Raw genomic sequence first — 15,037 nt, 5'->3', positions numbered from 1 at the left:
GCTCCTCCCCGGCGGCCGCGGCTCGCGCCGCCCCCGCTTAAAGGGGCCGCCGGGTGCCCCCCGCCCGCCGCCCGACCCGGGTCTCTTGCCCACCGGCGTTTGGGCGGTTCCCGGAGCTCTGACCCGCCACGAGAGGCTTTCTGGTTGCCCGCCTCCCGCTAGCCGTTGAGGTGAAGCGCCCGAGAGCCCAGACGTAAACCGAGACTCCCGACTCGGTCCCGGGGCGTTCTTCTCCCAGGGGCGCCGAGCCGAGGCGCAGCACCCCAGCCCCCTTAAACAGTCCTCCCTTAAGGTGCTCCGAGGTCGACCTGGCCTCGGCCCATGGCCCCTGGGGGATGCTGGGGGAATGCTCGCCTCCCACCAGGTCCCCACTTCTGCCTGCCCTCCGCGCAGAAGAGCTGAGGATGGCAGGAATTTCATCCGATCCTGAGAGCCAGATCCCAGTGCCCGGGGCACTTGGGGGCTGGAGGGGCATAGCCACCCACACTTGGGGAGCTGGCGCGCAGCCTCGGATGCGGGTCCTACCTGTGCGGGGAGGGCATGTCTCTAAAGGCTCAAAGAGTTGGCTTTCCTGCCAGACTGGGGGCAACCCCACCTGCACCTTGGGGGTGGGGGGGCGTACTGACGAGAAGGGCGGCAGGTGGACTGTCCTTCCCCTGTAAGACTTTCCTGTGCTCCTTGCGAATGAGCCACTTGGTGACCAAATGGCAGAGGCCCTGGCTGGGCTCGGCAAGGGCTGCAGCTCCCTGGGCTCAGCCAGGGGGAGAAGGGACTCAGAGAACGGCCCTGTGCAGGCGAGGCGAGCCGGTGTTTGGGGAGGCTGAGGCTGCGCCCTCTGTGAGGGGCCGCTTTCTCTCCCTGTGGGCGTGGGTGAGTGTGCCCTCTGCACCGGGCGTCTGGGGCCGGTGCACCCGCGAGCTCGGTTCAGCGTCTGGCCGGGTCTGAGCCGGGTGGGGACGCCCATTCCCGGGGAGGCCAGCAGAGGGCAGGCCCTCCCCTGTTGCAAGAAGCGTCCTGCCTTGGGCTTCTCTGGGCTCCGCCCAACCTCAGCTTCCCAATTTGTGAGTGGGAGGGGCAAACCGAGTGGTGTCGAGTCTGCGCTGCACAGAGAAGGACCTAAACTGAGCGCCGGGCCTGGGGAGCCCGCCGCTCCCCACCCCCTCCCAGCGCCTTCCCTGCAGTGGGAGGAGGGGGTGGGGCTCCTTCCCCCTCCTCCCCGCCTCCCCCGCCCCCGCAGCCTGAGGACACTTCCTTCTCCTCTGTCAGGCCGTGGGGCTAGGTCAGGACAGGAAGCCACTGCCAAGGGGGAGGGCAGCAGCTTCCTGCTTCCACCTGCCGCCCACCCACCTGGGGCCCTGGCAGTGCCGCCCAGAGGCTCAGCGCCAGCCCCCACCCCCTCCCCTGCTCACCAGGACCCCCTGATGCTCCCGCATGCCCACGCTGCCACCAGTGACGGGGGCCCACATCTAAGCGGGCCTCGTCACCCCCTGAATGCCCGCAGCCTGAGAATAAAGTCCCAGGGGGCCTTGCACACGTCCCCCAGCCGCATTTCTGAGCTGGGCCTCTGCTCCCTGCCTCTGGGCCTTTCAGGGTCGGGGGCATCAGGGCGGGCTCTCTGCTGCAGAGTCATTCACTGCAGCCAATGGAGGCTGGGAGGATGAACCTGGGGGGAGAGGGCGGGATCCGGCCAGGACAGCGGGGGTCCAGCCCCGTGTGGCTGGGCGCAGGGGAGCCAGATTCCACGTGTGCTCTGCTTGTGTCTTTATTGGTTGGTGTCCCCTCCCCAGGGGACAGCAGGCTGATTGTCTGTCTCAGGTCCAGGACACAGGGTCTGCACGCTGGGCTCCAGACTGCACATCCTGGAAAAGGGACCCCAGCTAAGGGCCGGAGGCCCGGCTTTTGCCCCCACAGACCTCAGGGGGCATGTCCACGGCCCGGAGGACCCTGCCTTGATCCTCTCTCAGCCCCCGCCTGTCTGAGGGCAGCCCTGACCTGCCCGAGATATGATCGAGGTGGGGACGGAGGGCCTGTGTGGCCGTCCACCTGACGGACCTCAGCACCCCATACTCCGTTCCTCCTTCCCTGCTCTCGCCTCTGCCTGCAAAGATTGGCTCCAGTGCCCAACAGCCTCCTCCTCCAGGCAGGCTGCCCAGATGAGCCCTGCTTCCTGGCCCCCCACCCCAGCCTCCATGTCCGCCTGGTGGTTGCCTACGGGGGTCAGGTCGGATGCCGGTGGTTTGATTTCAACACCCAGCCCTCTACCCACGTGTCCAGCTCCCCAGCCACCCTCCCCTTCCCCCCTCCACGGGCAGAGCTCAGGCCTGGAACCAGCCCTCGAGGTCTTGGTAGACCCGGCCCCGGGGCAGCTGGGGGAACCGGGCACAGATGGCACAGAAGCGTTCTCGCCAGTCGCTGAGCAGCCGCACGCGGAACCGGTCTCGCCAGGCGAAGTAGCGCCGGTAGCGGCTTTCGTTCATGCCGGTGAGGAAGGCGGCCAGCTCATGGGCCGAGCTGAAGTCGTCCACGTGCACGAAGGCGTCGGGCGGGGCAACGGCCTCGTAGGCAGCCCTCGGGGGGCCCAGCACCACGGGCACGGCGCCGGCCGCCAGCGCGTTGCGCCAGAACTTCTCGGTGATGTAGTCCCGGTGCTCGGAGTTCTCGAAGGACAGGTAGAAGCGGTAGGGGGCCACAGTGCGCAGCAGGCAGTCGGCGCACAGGGGCCGCCCGGCCGCCCGGCCGAACACGTCCACCCGCAGGTGCGGCGCCAGCTGCCGGTACAGCTGCACGCGCCGCTGCCGCTTCTGGAAGTTGCTGACCACCCAGGCAGCCATCCCGCGCTTGGCCGGCAGCGGGGGCGCAGGCCCCTCACGGGGCTCCAGGCGGCCGTAGGGCACGAAGATGTCCGAGTCGCGCCGGTAGCTCAGCACCCAGTTGAAGACCCCTCGGAGGCGGCCAAGGCCGCGGGTGTGGCTGGGTGACTCCATGGAGGCCCACACCCAGGGCTGGCCCCGCGGCCGCGCCGCCAGGGGCAGGTGGGCCCGCTGGGCCTGCAGCTCCCGGTGGTGGAAGACCACGGCGTCAGCGCCGGCCAGCAGGCTGCGATTGGCAGTCAGGTGGCAGCGGGCCACCCCGTACCTGGCACAGGTGTCCCCGGGCAGCTCTGGGGGCTGGCTGGCAAACGGCCAGTGCCAAACGAGGATGGTGATCGTGGGCTGTGGGGCCGGGGCTTTCCCGGGGGCCGCCCCGAGCTGCCAGCAGAGCCAGAAGGCTGAGAGAAGGGCCGCCACGGCCAGGCTGCCCAGAGCCCTGAGGCTCGGAGCAGGGCTGAGTCCTGCAGGGACACGGGAAGAGAAGCTGTGTCCTCCAGCTTGCCATGGGCCCTGGGCTCCCAGCCCAGACCTCCCCCGAGGCCAGAGACTCACCAGCATTCTGCATTCACGACTCCTCAAATCACGGCCGCCACTCTGTGGAACGCCCGTGAAACCACAGCTGCTCCCCTGCACTGGGCGCCGCCTGGAAACCCTCTCCTTTCATCTGCTCAGGAGGAAGGCCACCAGAGTATCTTCCCGCTCCCGTCCTGCCCCCGCCCCTGGTGACCTTTGACACCACCAGCATCCGAATGCCGCCACCCCCGCAAGGCCCCTGGCTGCTGGGGGGCGGCTCCCGGAAGGGCACCCAGCCAGGGTCCAGGACCATGTCCCCCACCCCTGCCGGCCTCTGGAAAGGCCTGGAGATGACCCACCGGCCGGCCCATGGAGAAGTCCTGCCTGGCCTCAGGGAGGGGAAGGCCATCGCGAGTGGAGGTGGCCCCCACCCGGGAAGGGCAACCCTGACATCGAGGATCCAGTGGCTGCCCGCTGCCCTGCCGGGGGTGCGGCGGAGAGCAGGCGTGCTTTCCTGGGGCCGCTGAGCATGGGCCACCACCGCTCCCGGCGCCGTGTAGTTACCCACTTCCCCCGCTCCTCCCTCTCGGCTCCGCGGTGGGCCCCCAGACCCTCTGGCTGCAGACACGCTGCGCTCAGCTCCACCCGGGAGGCTGAGGTTTCTCCCATGTGTTGCTTCTAGCCAGGCCTCTCCACGCTGCCCATTCCTGCTGCCTCGAGGACACCTTTGTCCCGGAACCTGGATTCCCCGGGACGGGCTATGTCGCAGAGTCCACACAGGGCCCCAGTGCATGCCCTCGGTGGACAGCACCAGGCTGGGCCTGGCTCCGGTGGGCTATGTGGCTGCCACACCTTCCTTCCCCACCAAGGGCACCGGTCTGCAGGAGCCCCAGCCTGGGTGGCCTTGGGTCTGATCAGGCCGGGAAGAGACACGGGAACCTGGGCTGGGACGCTGTCCTTGGGGGCTCTGGGTTTCTTCCTCCAGGCCCCACAGCCCAGGGCGGGGGAGTGACGGAGGGGGTTTTCCAGGCTGGAAAGGGAAGGAGTCGCTCTGTCCCTGACGTGGGCACCTGCTCCAGGAAAAGGAAGGCTGCAGTCCAGAGGCCCTCTCTCCACCCCGCCGTCCGCCAGTCCTGGGGCCCAGGCATGGAGGTCCAGTTCCTTCCCCTTTTGCCCTGGCTCCAGCCCGCTCCACGCTCGGTCACCAGCTTCCTTCACCCCAGCCGGATGTGGCCAGCAAGGCCCAGCCCTGGCACTGGCGTCCTGAAGGCCTCAGGCCGGTCCGGTTCTTGGAGGCTGCAGGTGGGGTGTCGTGGAACCTTCACCAGGCCTGCCACCCGTGCCATCCTGGGGGCCGCCCATCACCCTGTCCACTCTCAGGCTCCCAGGACTACCGGCCTGTCCCAGCTCTCGTCCCCCGGTGAGGACCAGACTGTGTCCAGGATGGGAACCGAGGAGCCGTCAGCACACTCATGGGGAGACAGAGGCTGGTCTGGGAGAAGGGGGGCACTCTGGCCCCTCTGAGGCTTCTCACCCCCAGCAGAGGCTCTGAGCGGTGGTGGCGAGGCTCTTGTGCAACACTCGGGGGTGGGGGGTAAGATGCAGCATCGGGCCCTGGACCGAGCAGAGGGCAGCCGGCACCCCACCCTTCTAGACCTCAGTGCTCAGGGAGAGGACCACGGTGGCACTGGACCTGGGTCCCACCCAGGTGTCTCTTCCCTGGCAGGGGCACCCCCGAGGACCCCACCCCCTCTGCCTGTGGCAGGCGCCCCAAGGGCAGCGGAAGAGGGCAGGAAGGAGCCAACCCCCTCACAGACCGCTGGCGACCTGGCTGCCAGGGCCTCTGCCCTTCCTGTTTGCGCTGCCAGGTGGCGGGGGCTCTGCCAGCGGCCACAGCCACACCTGCAGCCTGCTCCCTTCCTGGGTGGACTCGCAGGAGCCACCCCCACCCTCGCCCGGGATGCTCCCCCGGGCCTCTTGCATGCCCACCCACTCGGGGGCAGCTGGGGCCCCATTCGTGAGAACCTGCTTGCTGGGAAATGGGGCTCAGGATTTGGCCCAGAAATGGGTCAGAATGAGAGATTCTCAGAGGAAAAAAGAAACAGGCGGACAAGCCTGAGTCAAAGAGAAAGCGGGGCCTCCTGCCAGCTCGGTGCCAGGCCCCAGAGCCAACGGGGTGCAGGCAGGCACTCACCTCCGGCTCAGCCGCCCATGAGCACCTTGGACCAGGAACATGCAGCCACCCCCACAGCCCAGCCGCGCGTGGCGCTGCTCCAGGGCCAGCCTCCTGGGGGAACCTGCCTGGAGGGCCCCTAACTGGCCCCTAGGGCCCAAGGGAAGAGGATCCCCCTTCCAGAGGCCTCTGCAGTGAAACCAGGGCCGGCCACTAGTCAGGGAAGAGGAACTAGGGGCTGGGACGGGGCCCCTCAGCCCACTCACTGGGCTCTCAGCCCCACGGAGCCCAGTGCCCGCTCCTGCCAAACTCCTGCAACGTTGCTCGAACCAAGCACCCCCCCCCCAGATGGGATGTGGCCGGGACCCCGCGCTGGGTGGGAAGGGCAGGAGGGCTGGAGGGGCTGGTGGCCTCGGGTGGTCCGCGGTGAGGCTGAAGGCAGCCGCCTGCTGTGACTGCTGCCCTCGCAGCTGCACTCGACCTGGGGCCCCCTTGGCCAACTGCCAACCTCTGTACACCCCTCTTCCCCAAGGGGCTCCCCAAAGCCCTGGCCTCACGCTCTCCCTGGAGAAAAGCGGCGCGGGCTCCCCCTGCTGCCCTCGCCCCCTCCTGCAGGAGCCCGCGGCCGAGCTCCGCCACCAGGGGGCGCTCCGGGCCCGTGGCCCCACTTGGCTGGGCTGGGCCAGCTCTGGGGGCAGACAGGTGTGCTCTGGCTGCGGCTGGGTGTTCCCTCCGTCCCGCATAGGCACTGCTGTCTGGAAGGAGTCGGTGGTCCACTGAGGCATGTGAGTGGCCATCCTCTGCCCAGGTCAGAGCAGCATGAGGCTGCAGGGGTGAGTGCCAGGACACCACGGACTGAGCCCAGGGCTCCAGGGCAACCTTCAGTCCTGGGTCTGCAGGGTTCAGCCGGTGACTGGTCTTTACTCTCAAGGGAGGCCTTAAGCTCTTTGTCTCCCAGTTTTCTTTGTGGCCAATCCCCCTCATTACACGGACGAAGTAACAGGCGATAGGGGTCCTCAATGCCTGGCCCACGTGCCACCCTGCGCTCATTCCCAGCTCCCTGTCCCCACCCCCTTCCATCTCCCACACCAGCGCACCAGAGGGACACCATGGCTTCACACTGGGGGCCTGCCCAAGGCCATAGCCCCAGAGACACACTGCTTTAGGAGAGCCACTAGCTCTAAGGAGGGCCAACCTAGCTTCCACTGCCCAGCCCCACCTAAGGGACCAGACTGCCCCAAGCGGGCCGTGTCCACCCCCTGCAGGGCTGCTGCACCAGAAGTCAGAGGTCCAGCAACCTCAGGACCCCACCCTGAGGACTCACTAAGGGGCTTCTGAACCCCATCCACGCTTCCTCCCAGCCTTGGTGGGGCAGACAGACCTGACCTCCACCCTGTCTGCAACAGGCCCCCTATGCTCCCTGGATCCCAGAAGCCCCTCCTCCCAGCCCAGTCTTCTCATCACTTCTGAGCAGAAAACTTGGACCCCACTCTGGAGCTTCAGCTGAAGGTCACCTCCCCCTCCACTGGCTTTCCTGCTCCTTGGCGGGGGATTGGAGTCGACTGAGAGGTACTTCCTGACATTTGGGGGCCCTACCACCTCTGTCGCCTCAGCTACCCACCCTGGTCTACCTGCCTGTGTGTAGCCTAGGATCCTCTGCTTGGCATACCCACTATGTATGCTGCAGGGGCCCCGGGGTCGACATGGTCCCGCAATAAGCGCAGAGACAAGGTGTGCAGCCCATCCCTCCTGGCCCAGGTGGATGCAGGGCAGGAACGGAGGCCTCAGTGCCCACTGCCCGGCGTCTGCGGTGCCCACTCCCAGCCCTTTTCATCATACACAGGATAGGGTGTTTGAAGGAAGAGCGCCAACTCCAAACTGGCCTGGCCATGCACCCATACTCTCCCCTCCCCAGCCCTCTTCCCCAGTGGGCAGTGACAGGGTCTTCCCAAGCTAGGGGTGCAGCAGAAGGCCTGAGGACCCACTCCAGTGTCCATCCACCATGGCCCCCTGTTGGGGGGAGGTCAGTCTCTAACACACTCAGCCAGTTTTGAAATGTACTTTAATTGGCTTTTCTCTGGTATTACCAACCCATGCCTAGTTTCTAGGGTTCTCCTCCGTTCGATTGGGGGCTTCCACACTTGAGGGGACAGGCACAAAAAGGGGGCACAGTCCGGCAGGAGTCTGCCCCGTGAGGGGTTCCCAGCCGCTGAGGCCAAGCCACAAGCAGGCGCACATCAGGACACCCTCTTTAATGGGAAAGGCCGGGCCCCCTGCTCCCCCCCACCAGTGGGCATCACGTCCTCGAGAGGGTGGGCAAGAGGGTGGGCATCAGCCTTCAGGTCACTGCAGCGGGGGCGCGGACAGCGAGGCATGGTCGAACAATGGGTTCCGAACCTCCATCTCTCCCGTCTGCGAACGCTGGCGTTAGGTGGGCCCAGAGCAGGGGAGGGATCCCCCCTCCGCCTCCCCCTGCACCCCTCCCCCAGCCCGTACCCCCCCACCCCCCAGCCCCGCACTCACTGGGGCCAGGCCCGGGCACTCGTACACCGTGAAGTCGCCGTCTTCGTTCTCCTCGTCGGAGGAGGCGGAGTCCAACTCCTTGGGCGGCTCTTTATGCCTGGGTGGGAGGCAGGATCGCTGGGTGCTCCCTCACCCGGCAGGCGCCACTGGCCCAGGGTAGAGGACAGGGGTTGGTGGCAGGCCGGGTGGAGGTGGGCAGGGCTGAGCAGGCGGCAACAGGCCCTGGAGCGGGCGGGTGGGCCGCGCTGGGCGGGGTTTCTTACCGCTCCAGGCATCGCATCTGCTGCCTCTGGTGCTGGTAGTGGTACATCTCGGCACTGTGCGCCAGCCTCTGGTCCCCGGGCTGCGGGAGGGGTGGGGCGGGTGGGTCAGGCCCAGGACGGAGGGGCGGGACGGGGAGGGGTGGGGAGGGGCGGGATGGGGAGGGGGGGGTGCGGCGCGGCCACGCACCGAGATCCCCGGCGGAGCTGGGGAGCTGGGCGCCTGCGGGGCCGCGTAGTCGGCCTTCTGGGTCAGGCGGATGTCTCGCTGCAGCCTGCTGGTGAGCGAAGAGACCCTCGGGGTCATCACCCTCCCCAGCCCCGCCCCGCCCCGCCCCTTTAGCCCCTCCCACCCGCCCGGCCCCACCCCGCCCCACCCCGCCCCGCGCTCACCGCCACCAGAAGAGAGCGGCCACCAGCAGCGCGGCCGCGCCGGCCACGGAGCATGCCAGGATCAGCACTGCAGGGAGGGGGCGCGGTGAGGGCAGCCTTCGGGGCAGGACCCCGCCTCCCCGCCCGGCCAGACCTACCGAGGGTGAGGCCGTCACCGCGCCCGCCCCGCGGCTCCAGGGGGGACATGTGCACAGGCCCAGACGACACAGCGGGGCCCAGGGACGGGCGGGGTGTGGGCGCCGGGGCTCCCCGCGTGGAGGGGAGGCCCAGGTCGAGTCCCTGGCCTCGCTCTGAAAGCCCCAGGGTGGCCGCTGCAGGGAGACGGCAAGTTAGCACAGCAAGACCGGGTTGAGGTCAAGGGTGTGGGGAGCTGGACAGACGCGCGGGTCAGGGTCTCACCCGCCTCCGGGGGCCGCTGTTGTCCCTCAATCTGGGGTGGGGCCTTGAGCCCGGGGCGCCCCACCTCATGCCGGGCTAGCTCCTGGGCCAGGAAGTCGATCTCCTCTTCCAGTCTGGGCCGGGGCAAGCCCTCCCCTGGCGAGGGCGAGGGGCCATCAGCTGGAGAGGCCCTGGGCCCTCCCTGGCAACCAGCTACAGGTGGCCTTCCCAGAGAGAGTGGAAAGGCCCATCCGCCAGCCAGTCTCCAGGCCTGGGTCTCCTCCTAGGCCCCAGGAGCCAGAGGACCAGGTGCCAGCCCGCGGGCCCCAGGCCATCCTAGTTGCCATGGTGACAGCTGAAGGAGCTGCGTGTGTGCCAAGGTTCCCAGGCAAGTAGGCAGGGGCAAGTGCTAGGGGAACACGCAGAAGCCAGACGGACAGTGCAGGGGTGCCGGCCCTCTCCCCACCCACTACCCACAAAGTGGTGGCAGGAACGCAGGGACGGTGCATCACCCATGCCACGTGGGCCTCGTCGGCCAAGGGGGGCAGGACTTCCCAGGGGATGCAGAGAAGACCCGTCCTAACCCCCGCCTCTGCCTGGTCACCAGGAGGAAGGGAGGGCAGCTGCCAGGGCGGGGCTGTGGATGGGCCTCCCCGTCCCAGACAGAGGCTCCAAGTAGACTCTGACACTTAGCATCCGCAGAGCAGACCATGTGCCTTCAGCGCCCAACCCCCAACTCGTTGTGAGGAACGTGCTCTTCCAGGAAGCCCCTCCCACCCTGTTCAACTCTTCGGCCCCCACAATACCCTCTGTAATGCCCCATCACACCTGAAGTCACTCTGGCTGGCACCATCCCAACCGACGCTGGGTCAGGGCAGCATCGGGGCATAAGCCGACAGGACCAGTGAGTGATGGAGAGGGAAGGGACGCTGGGCAAAGAGCAGAGGCAGCTCGGCGGGGGAGAGGCCTGGGGGCTCTGACCTTGTCTCTCCCGGGGTCACCCTGGCACTTCATGCTGGGTACCTGTGGCCCTGGGAAGGGTGACTGCCCCAGGCCCCAGCCCACTACCCAGCTCCGCACTGGTGCCATCCGGAAAGGGTCACCAGGCCACTTGGAGGGAGACGGGCGAGTCCTGGCATCCCACAAGGTGCAGGACACCCAAGCGCTGAGGGAGGGAGCAAGTGTACCAGGTGGGGGAGGAGGCCGTACCCAGAGGCTGGCGCGTCCTGGGCACACACAGCCCCTGCCGGTCCTCCTGGAAGGGCTGGAGGCAGGGCCCACAGACGTGTGCCCCTGTGGCACACCGTGCCCGCCTCTGCAGGGCGCAGTCCAGGCTCCCAGGACAGGCAGCTGCGTCTGGAAAGGAAGCAGAGGAAGAAAAGGGTCTCGGCGGGTCTGACTCAGCCCCTGCCCAGAAGTGGTGCCGTTGTGGCCACCCCGCCCCCACCCCAGAGCTGGCCAAGGCAGGCTCCGGCCATTGTTCTGGGCAGGCCCTGCCTCCCCCGCGTCAGGGACCAGAACCAGGAAGACAAACAGTCCTGATACTTATGGGAACTCCCTCGCTCCACCCACTCCCCAGAGTCCACTGCCCAGGCCCAGGCCAGCTTTCTGCATGGAAACTGTCCCTCGTACTCCTGAGAGCACAGAGCTCTCCTGGGCCGTGCAGCCCTCCAAGCCCTGCTTCTGGTCTCAAGCTGACCCAAAGCAAGCCTCTCACCCAGCCTGGGAGCCTCAGAGGGTGGGATCCTCTCTCATCCCCTCAGGGCTGCTACTCAAAGCCCATCACATCCTACAGCCCCAGAAAGCCCGGCTGGGAGACGGCCCAGATGCAGTCACTCCCCTCCGGCACAGAGAGGGGCTGCTGGGGTGGGGGAACCTGGGATGGAGTCCGCCGGCCTCACTGGCTTCGCAAACAGAAACCAGGCAGGAACACTCTTGCAGCCACCGCTGCCAGGGACTGGGGGGCCTGAGACTCCAGGAGGGAGGCCGCTTCTAATTTGGGGCCCAGACCTCAGTGTCCTGTACACAAAACCATGGCTCCCACCCTGATGTCGGGGAGTGACGGGCGGTGGCCCTCTCAGCCTCAGTCTCCTCTCGGGATGTAGAAGGTGAGGCCCCTCCACGCTGGGGCAAGTATCAAGGCCTGGGACACTGGCCCCAGTCACTGGACAGCAGAGCCTGGGGAGCCACGGAGAGACCCAACAGGACTGTCAATCATGTGGGGGTGGGGGTGGGGGTATCTTGGACGACCAGGACTGGTCCCCTTGGCCCAGCACCCCCCCAAGCAGGAGGGTGACATCCCAACCTGTCCTCCAGACTTCAGCTGGCCTGACTTGGTTTCCTCGGTAACCTGATACTCACAGCCCCATGGCTGTAGATATCCCTTGGAGGAAGTTCCAGCAGCTTCTACAGCAGGTGGGCAAGTGGGTTGGGGCTCCCCTACCAGGGATCCCACCTCCTGCACAACCTGGGTCGGCAGGCACCAGTATCAGTGCGCTGGACCCAGGGCTGGGGCTGGCTAAACATTAAGCCTGTGCCAGCAGGTCTGTCTAGACCCCACCCACCAGCTGGGCCCCCGGGGAGCCAGGCAGTCCCAGCCCCTGGTGCACTGACCACGGCCAGGGGCCTGAGGTCCAGAGCCGGCTCTTGGTTCTGGGCTCCAGGGGTCTCCCTTCGCTCCCCACCCTCCACCCCAGGAAAACACGGGTGCTGCCCGTTGATCCTGGGAAGTTCCCCACTCTAGCCTCAGAGTGCAAACAAGGCCCCAGGAACAACAGCACCTGGAGAGCGGCTGGCACGCTGCCCAGCATCTGGGCGAGCACAAAGCTGATGAGCTGCTGGGGCGGCACCCGGCTTCCCCGTCTCTCGGGAGCCCCACCCTGTATGCCCTGGAGCCAGGCCACCAGCAGGCAGCCTCCACCACCCCTGGCCGCCATGCCCTGGCCCTCAGGCCTCCTTGGGAGCCTGCTCTGGTCAGGCCAGGCCCCTGTCCAGGGGTGCTGTGCCCAGGAAGAAGCCTGCCCTGCTCTGGTCTCTTGAGGATACACATGCAGACTACACCGCCCAGGTTAGCACCCCAGCTGCATCACATACTGGTCACATCACTTATCCGTGCCTCAGTTTCCTCATCTGTGAAATGGGCTAAAGGCAGCACCTCTCCTACGGAGCTGCTAGGAGAAACGGGGCCTCGGTTCAAAGCCCCGCGGTCCTGCCACCTGGGAGGGTGCGATCGGGATTCTGGGTTCCTGCAGAACTCTGGAGCCTCAGTGCCATCTGGGAAGCTGGCAGGGTCTCCCAGGACCCTGGGCTCATCCCTCTCTGCCTGAATCTGCCCTGGGGGGTGCCCCCACTGCCAGGCACAGAAAACGTAATGGAGGGGCCCTGCAGGGCAGAGGGTGAGTGAGGAAGCAGAGACTCTGAGTCCCTCCTGCCCCCAGTGAGGCCAGAGCAAGCCCCGAAGCCTGAGACGAGCTGTCAGATGCCCGGGAGACTTCAGACGCCGCCACGGCAGCAAAGCAAGGTGCGTATCCACCACCCGAGCGGCAGGGACAGACCAGCCCTGCGGCTCCGACTCCAGGACGGCCACCGGCAGGAAGGCCAGCAGGCACCGGGGACGCGCACACAGAGAAACGTCCGTGGGACCGGCTCCAGGCCGCGGCCCGCTCCGAGACAGCCCGCCTGCGACACCGACCCACCGACTCACGAACCCAGACAAAGACAAGAAGCGGATGGACTTCAGCTTCACCGCCAAGGAGCCCGGAGAAGCCCCGTCCAGAGGAGTCCCTCGGCGGTCCGGCGCCGCGCCCTTCCCGCCGGGGACTGTTTACCCGAGCAGGGCCTGCGAGGCCTGCGGGCCCAGACCAGGGCGGCGGCGGCGGCGGGGAAGGTGAGCGCGGCGCCCGCGGCCGAAGCCCCACCCGGCGACCCCCGACCCCGGGGCGCCCCGCAGCCGGCTTCCCAGCGCGTCGCTCACCGGAGCGGCCGGCGGCCGCACCGCGTAGGGCCGCGCCGAGGACGAGGCCGGACAGCAGGAGCCGCAGCAGCCGCAGGTGCCGCGGGGAGGGCGGGGGCACAGGCGTCGCCATCCTTCAGCGCCGCGGCCGGGGCAGCATGGCACCGCGCGGCCCGGGGCTGGGCGCGGGGTCGGGGCGCCGGGGGCGGCGGCGGCCAGGAGGGGGCGGAGGCCGGAGGCGGACGCCGCGGAAAACGGGCGGCGGCGGCGGCGCTGACGCTGCGGCAGAGGATCGGGCGGGGGCGGCGAGGGCGCCGAGTCGGAGTGCGCCTGCGCGCCCCACCTGCGGAGGCGGGACCGCCGTCAGGCTGCGCCCCCCCCTCCCCGGATTGCGAGCCCCTCCTCGGCCCCCCGGCCAGCCCTCTGGGCGCCTCAGCCTCTGAGGCCTCTGCAACCCGGACCTTCTCCAGGCGGGGCACTGGTTGGGGCTGGGTTCCCCGGGATGCGCTTCCCCAGCCGGTCCCTCTCGGGCTGGTAACTCCCACCCACCGCCCCCCACCCTCCTGGAGCGGAGGATCCGCTTGGATCTGGAAGGACACCAGGCGCACAAAGCTGGGCAGGCGCACGGGGACGCGCAGGTGTGCCCGGAGGCCCACTCGGCATTCAGACACACGGCAAAGGCACCCACCGGCGCACAGGACTAGCCCGGTGCCGGTGGCCACTGTGACTGGAGTGGGACGGACGCTCCCGGTGAGGCCACCAGGGGGCAAGAGTGACCTGGAACTGCTGTTGACAGCCAGCTGGGAGCTGTCCACGGTGCCCAGGTGACAGCCTTTTAACTCTGGGGTGCCCCACGACGGCAAGCACTTGGGTGCACCCCTAACCCCACCTACTGCCTCCTGGGAGCGCAGCCTCCGCGTCCCACCTGGAAACCTCCCAGGCTCCCGTCCCTGAGAGATCAGGGCGGCCCTCCCCCGTTCCCCCAGCCCCGCGGTGCTCCTCTTGGCCCTTTGAGTCTCGGAACTCCGAAGATGCGGCTGGCGGCCCGCAGGTTTGTGAAATGCTCAGAATCTGGCAGACGTGTATGTGGGGTGTGCGGGGGGTGTGTGGGAGGGGCGGTGTGTGTGTGCGTGTGAACAGAACAAGGACCGCCCCCGTCCCCTGCGAGGCACTAATCAGACAGAAATAGTGTCAGAGCTCACTTCCCAGAAAGTGGGGGTGGGGGCGGAGAGATGCAGGCAAGACCACGCCTACCCACTCGGGGGAGACAGGGCCTGGGGAGGGGCTGCCCGAGCGGCAGGTGGAGTCTGTGCGATTGTGCGGCTTGGCCAGAGCCAGGCTCTCTGCAAGGCTCATCCTCCTGAGCAATGGGGCCCTACGTCCCTCCCGGCCCTGGCTCCCCCACACCACCCGCCTCCTGTGGATGGTGTGCCCCCTCCTTCCCCCCACCTCCCTCAGTGTCTTGAGCACCGCCTGAGAGGCCCGCGTGCTCAGGCGGGTTCATGGGATTTTCCCGGGCACGAATACAGGAGTGGGTTGCCATTTCCTCCTCCAGGGGACCCTCCCAGCCAAGGGATTGAACCCACGTCTCCTGCGTCTCCTGCGTTGCAGGCAGATTCTTTACCGCTGAGCTGCCGGGGATGCCCCCTTGAGCACTGCCTGCAACTTAGGCAGTCGCTGGGCCCCCTCACTCCCCCGTCTGCCATCCCCACCCGATCCCAGCCAACCAGAGACCAGGGCCCAGGCTCCAGTCTGGCGGGAGTCTCAGGGACTCTGTTTTAGAGCAGCCAGCTGACAGCTACTCCAGGCCACAGAGGTGCAGCAAGGGACCAGGGTCGTCACTCCCCCAGCCTGAGCTCGGAGAGGAAGGAAGTAGGAAGAGCCAGGGTCTTCCCCTAGGGCCAGAGCGGGGCCTGTGTGGCCAGTGCAGCTGGGGAGGGGAGTGAGGCGGCAGAGAGGCCCCGCCCCGTGGACA

At 67.7% G+C, this 15,037-nt stretch overlaps 2 protein-coding genes across 4 annotated transcripts; both read right to left on the bottom strand.

Annotated features, from left to right (window-relative positions):
• Positions 1 to 1,745: 1,745 nt before the first annotated feature.
• FUT7 (fucosyltransferase 7) lies at positions 1,746 to 5,755 on the bottom strand. The gene is made up of 3 exons (XM_055399708.2): positions 5,578 to 5,755; positions 3,423 to 3,534; positions 1,746 to 3,331 (listed from the first exon to the last, which is right to left on the bottom strand). The coding sequence occupies exons 2-3, from the start codon at positions 3,433 to 3,435 to the stop codon at positions 2,316 to 2,318; spliced, it is 1,029 nt and encodes a 342-aa protein (XP_055255683.1). The 5' UTR covers positions 3,436 to 3,534; positions 5,578 to 5,755; the 3' UTR covers positions 1,746 to 2,315.
• Positions 5,756 to 7,601: 1,846 nt separating this feature from the next.
• On the bottom strand, positions 7,602 to 13,353 carry NPDC1 (neural proliferation, differentiation and control 1). 3 transcript variants are annotated; one of them, XM_055400194.2, is made up of 9 exons: positions 13,084 to 13,351; positions 10,320 to 10,466; positions 9,132 to 9,266; positions 8,870 to 9,043; positions 8,733 to 8,799; positions 8,530 to 8,614; positions 8,343 to 8,422; positions 8,080 to 8,176; positions 7,602 to 7,968 (listed from the first exon to the last, which is right to left on the bottom strand). In XM_055400194.2, the coding sequence occupies exons 1-9, from the start codon at positions 13,193 to 13,195 to the stop codon at positions 7,900 to 7,902; spliced, it is 966 nt and encodes a 321-aa protein (XP_055256169.1). In that variant the 5' UTR covers positions 13,196 to 13,351; the 3' UTR covers positions 7,602 to 7,899. The 3 variants fall into 3 exon arrangements, 2 of the variants coding, with proteins under 2 accessions (XP_055256169.1, XP_055256170.1); XR_008682467.2 differs by having other exon boundaries at positions 7,926 to 7,968; positions 8,866 to 9,043; positions 13,084 to 13,353; XM_055400195.1 differs by lacking the exon at positions 9,132 to 9,266 and having other exon boundaries at positions 13,084 to 13,352.
• Positions 13,354 to 15,037: the final 1,684 nt, after the last annotated feature.

This window comes from Moschus berezovskii, chromosome 11 (genome assembly GCF_049115385.1).
Source record: "Moschus berezovskii isolate FMDL1 chromosome 11, NW_MosBer_1.0, whole genome shotgun sequence".
NCBI lineage: Eukaryota > Metazoa > Chordata > Mammalia > Artiodactyla > Moschidae > Moschus > Moschus berezovskii.
The sequence above is the reverse complement of the archived record's forward strand: the minus strand, read 5'-3'. Positions and strand labels throughout refer to the sequence as shown.

Excerpts from the sequence above, each read along its gene's own strand:
- NPDC1 (XM_055400194.2), bottom strand. The coding sequence starts at position 13,195 with ATGGCGACGCCTGTGCCCCCGCCCTCCCCGCGGCACCTGCGGCTGCTG. Across the intron at positions 8,423-8,529 it reads CAGCTCCGCCGGGGATCTCG|CCCGGGGACCAGAGGCTGGC; the intron begins GTGCGTGGCCGC and ends CCCCTCCCGCAG. Across the intron at positions 8,177-8,342 it reads CAGATGCGATGCCTGGAGCG|GCATAAAGAGCCGCCCAAGG; the intron begins GTAAGAAACCCC and ends CCTCCCACCCAG.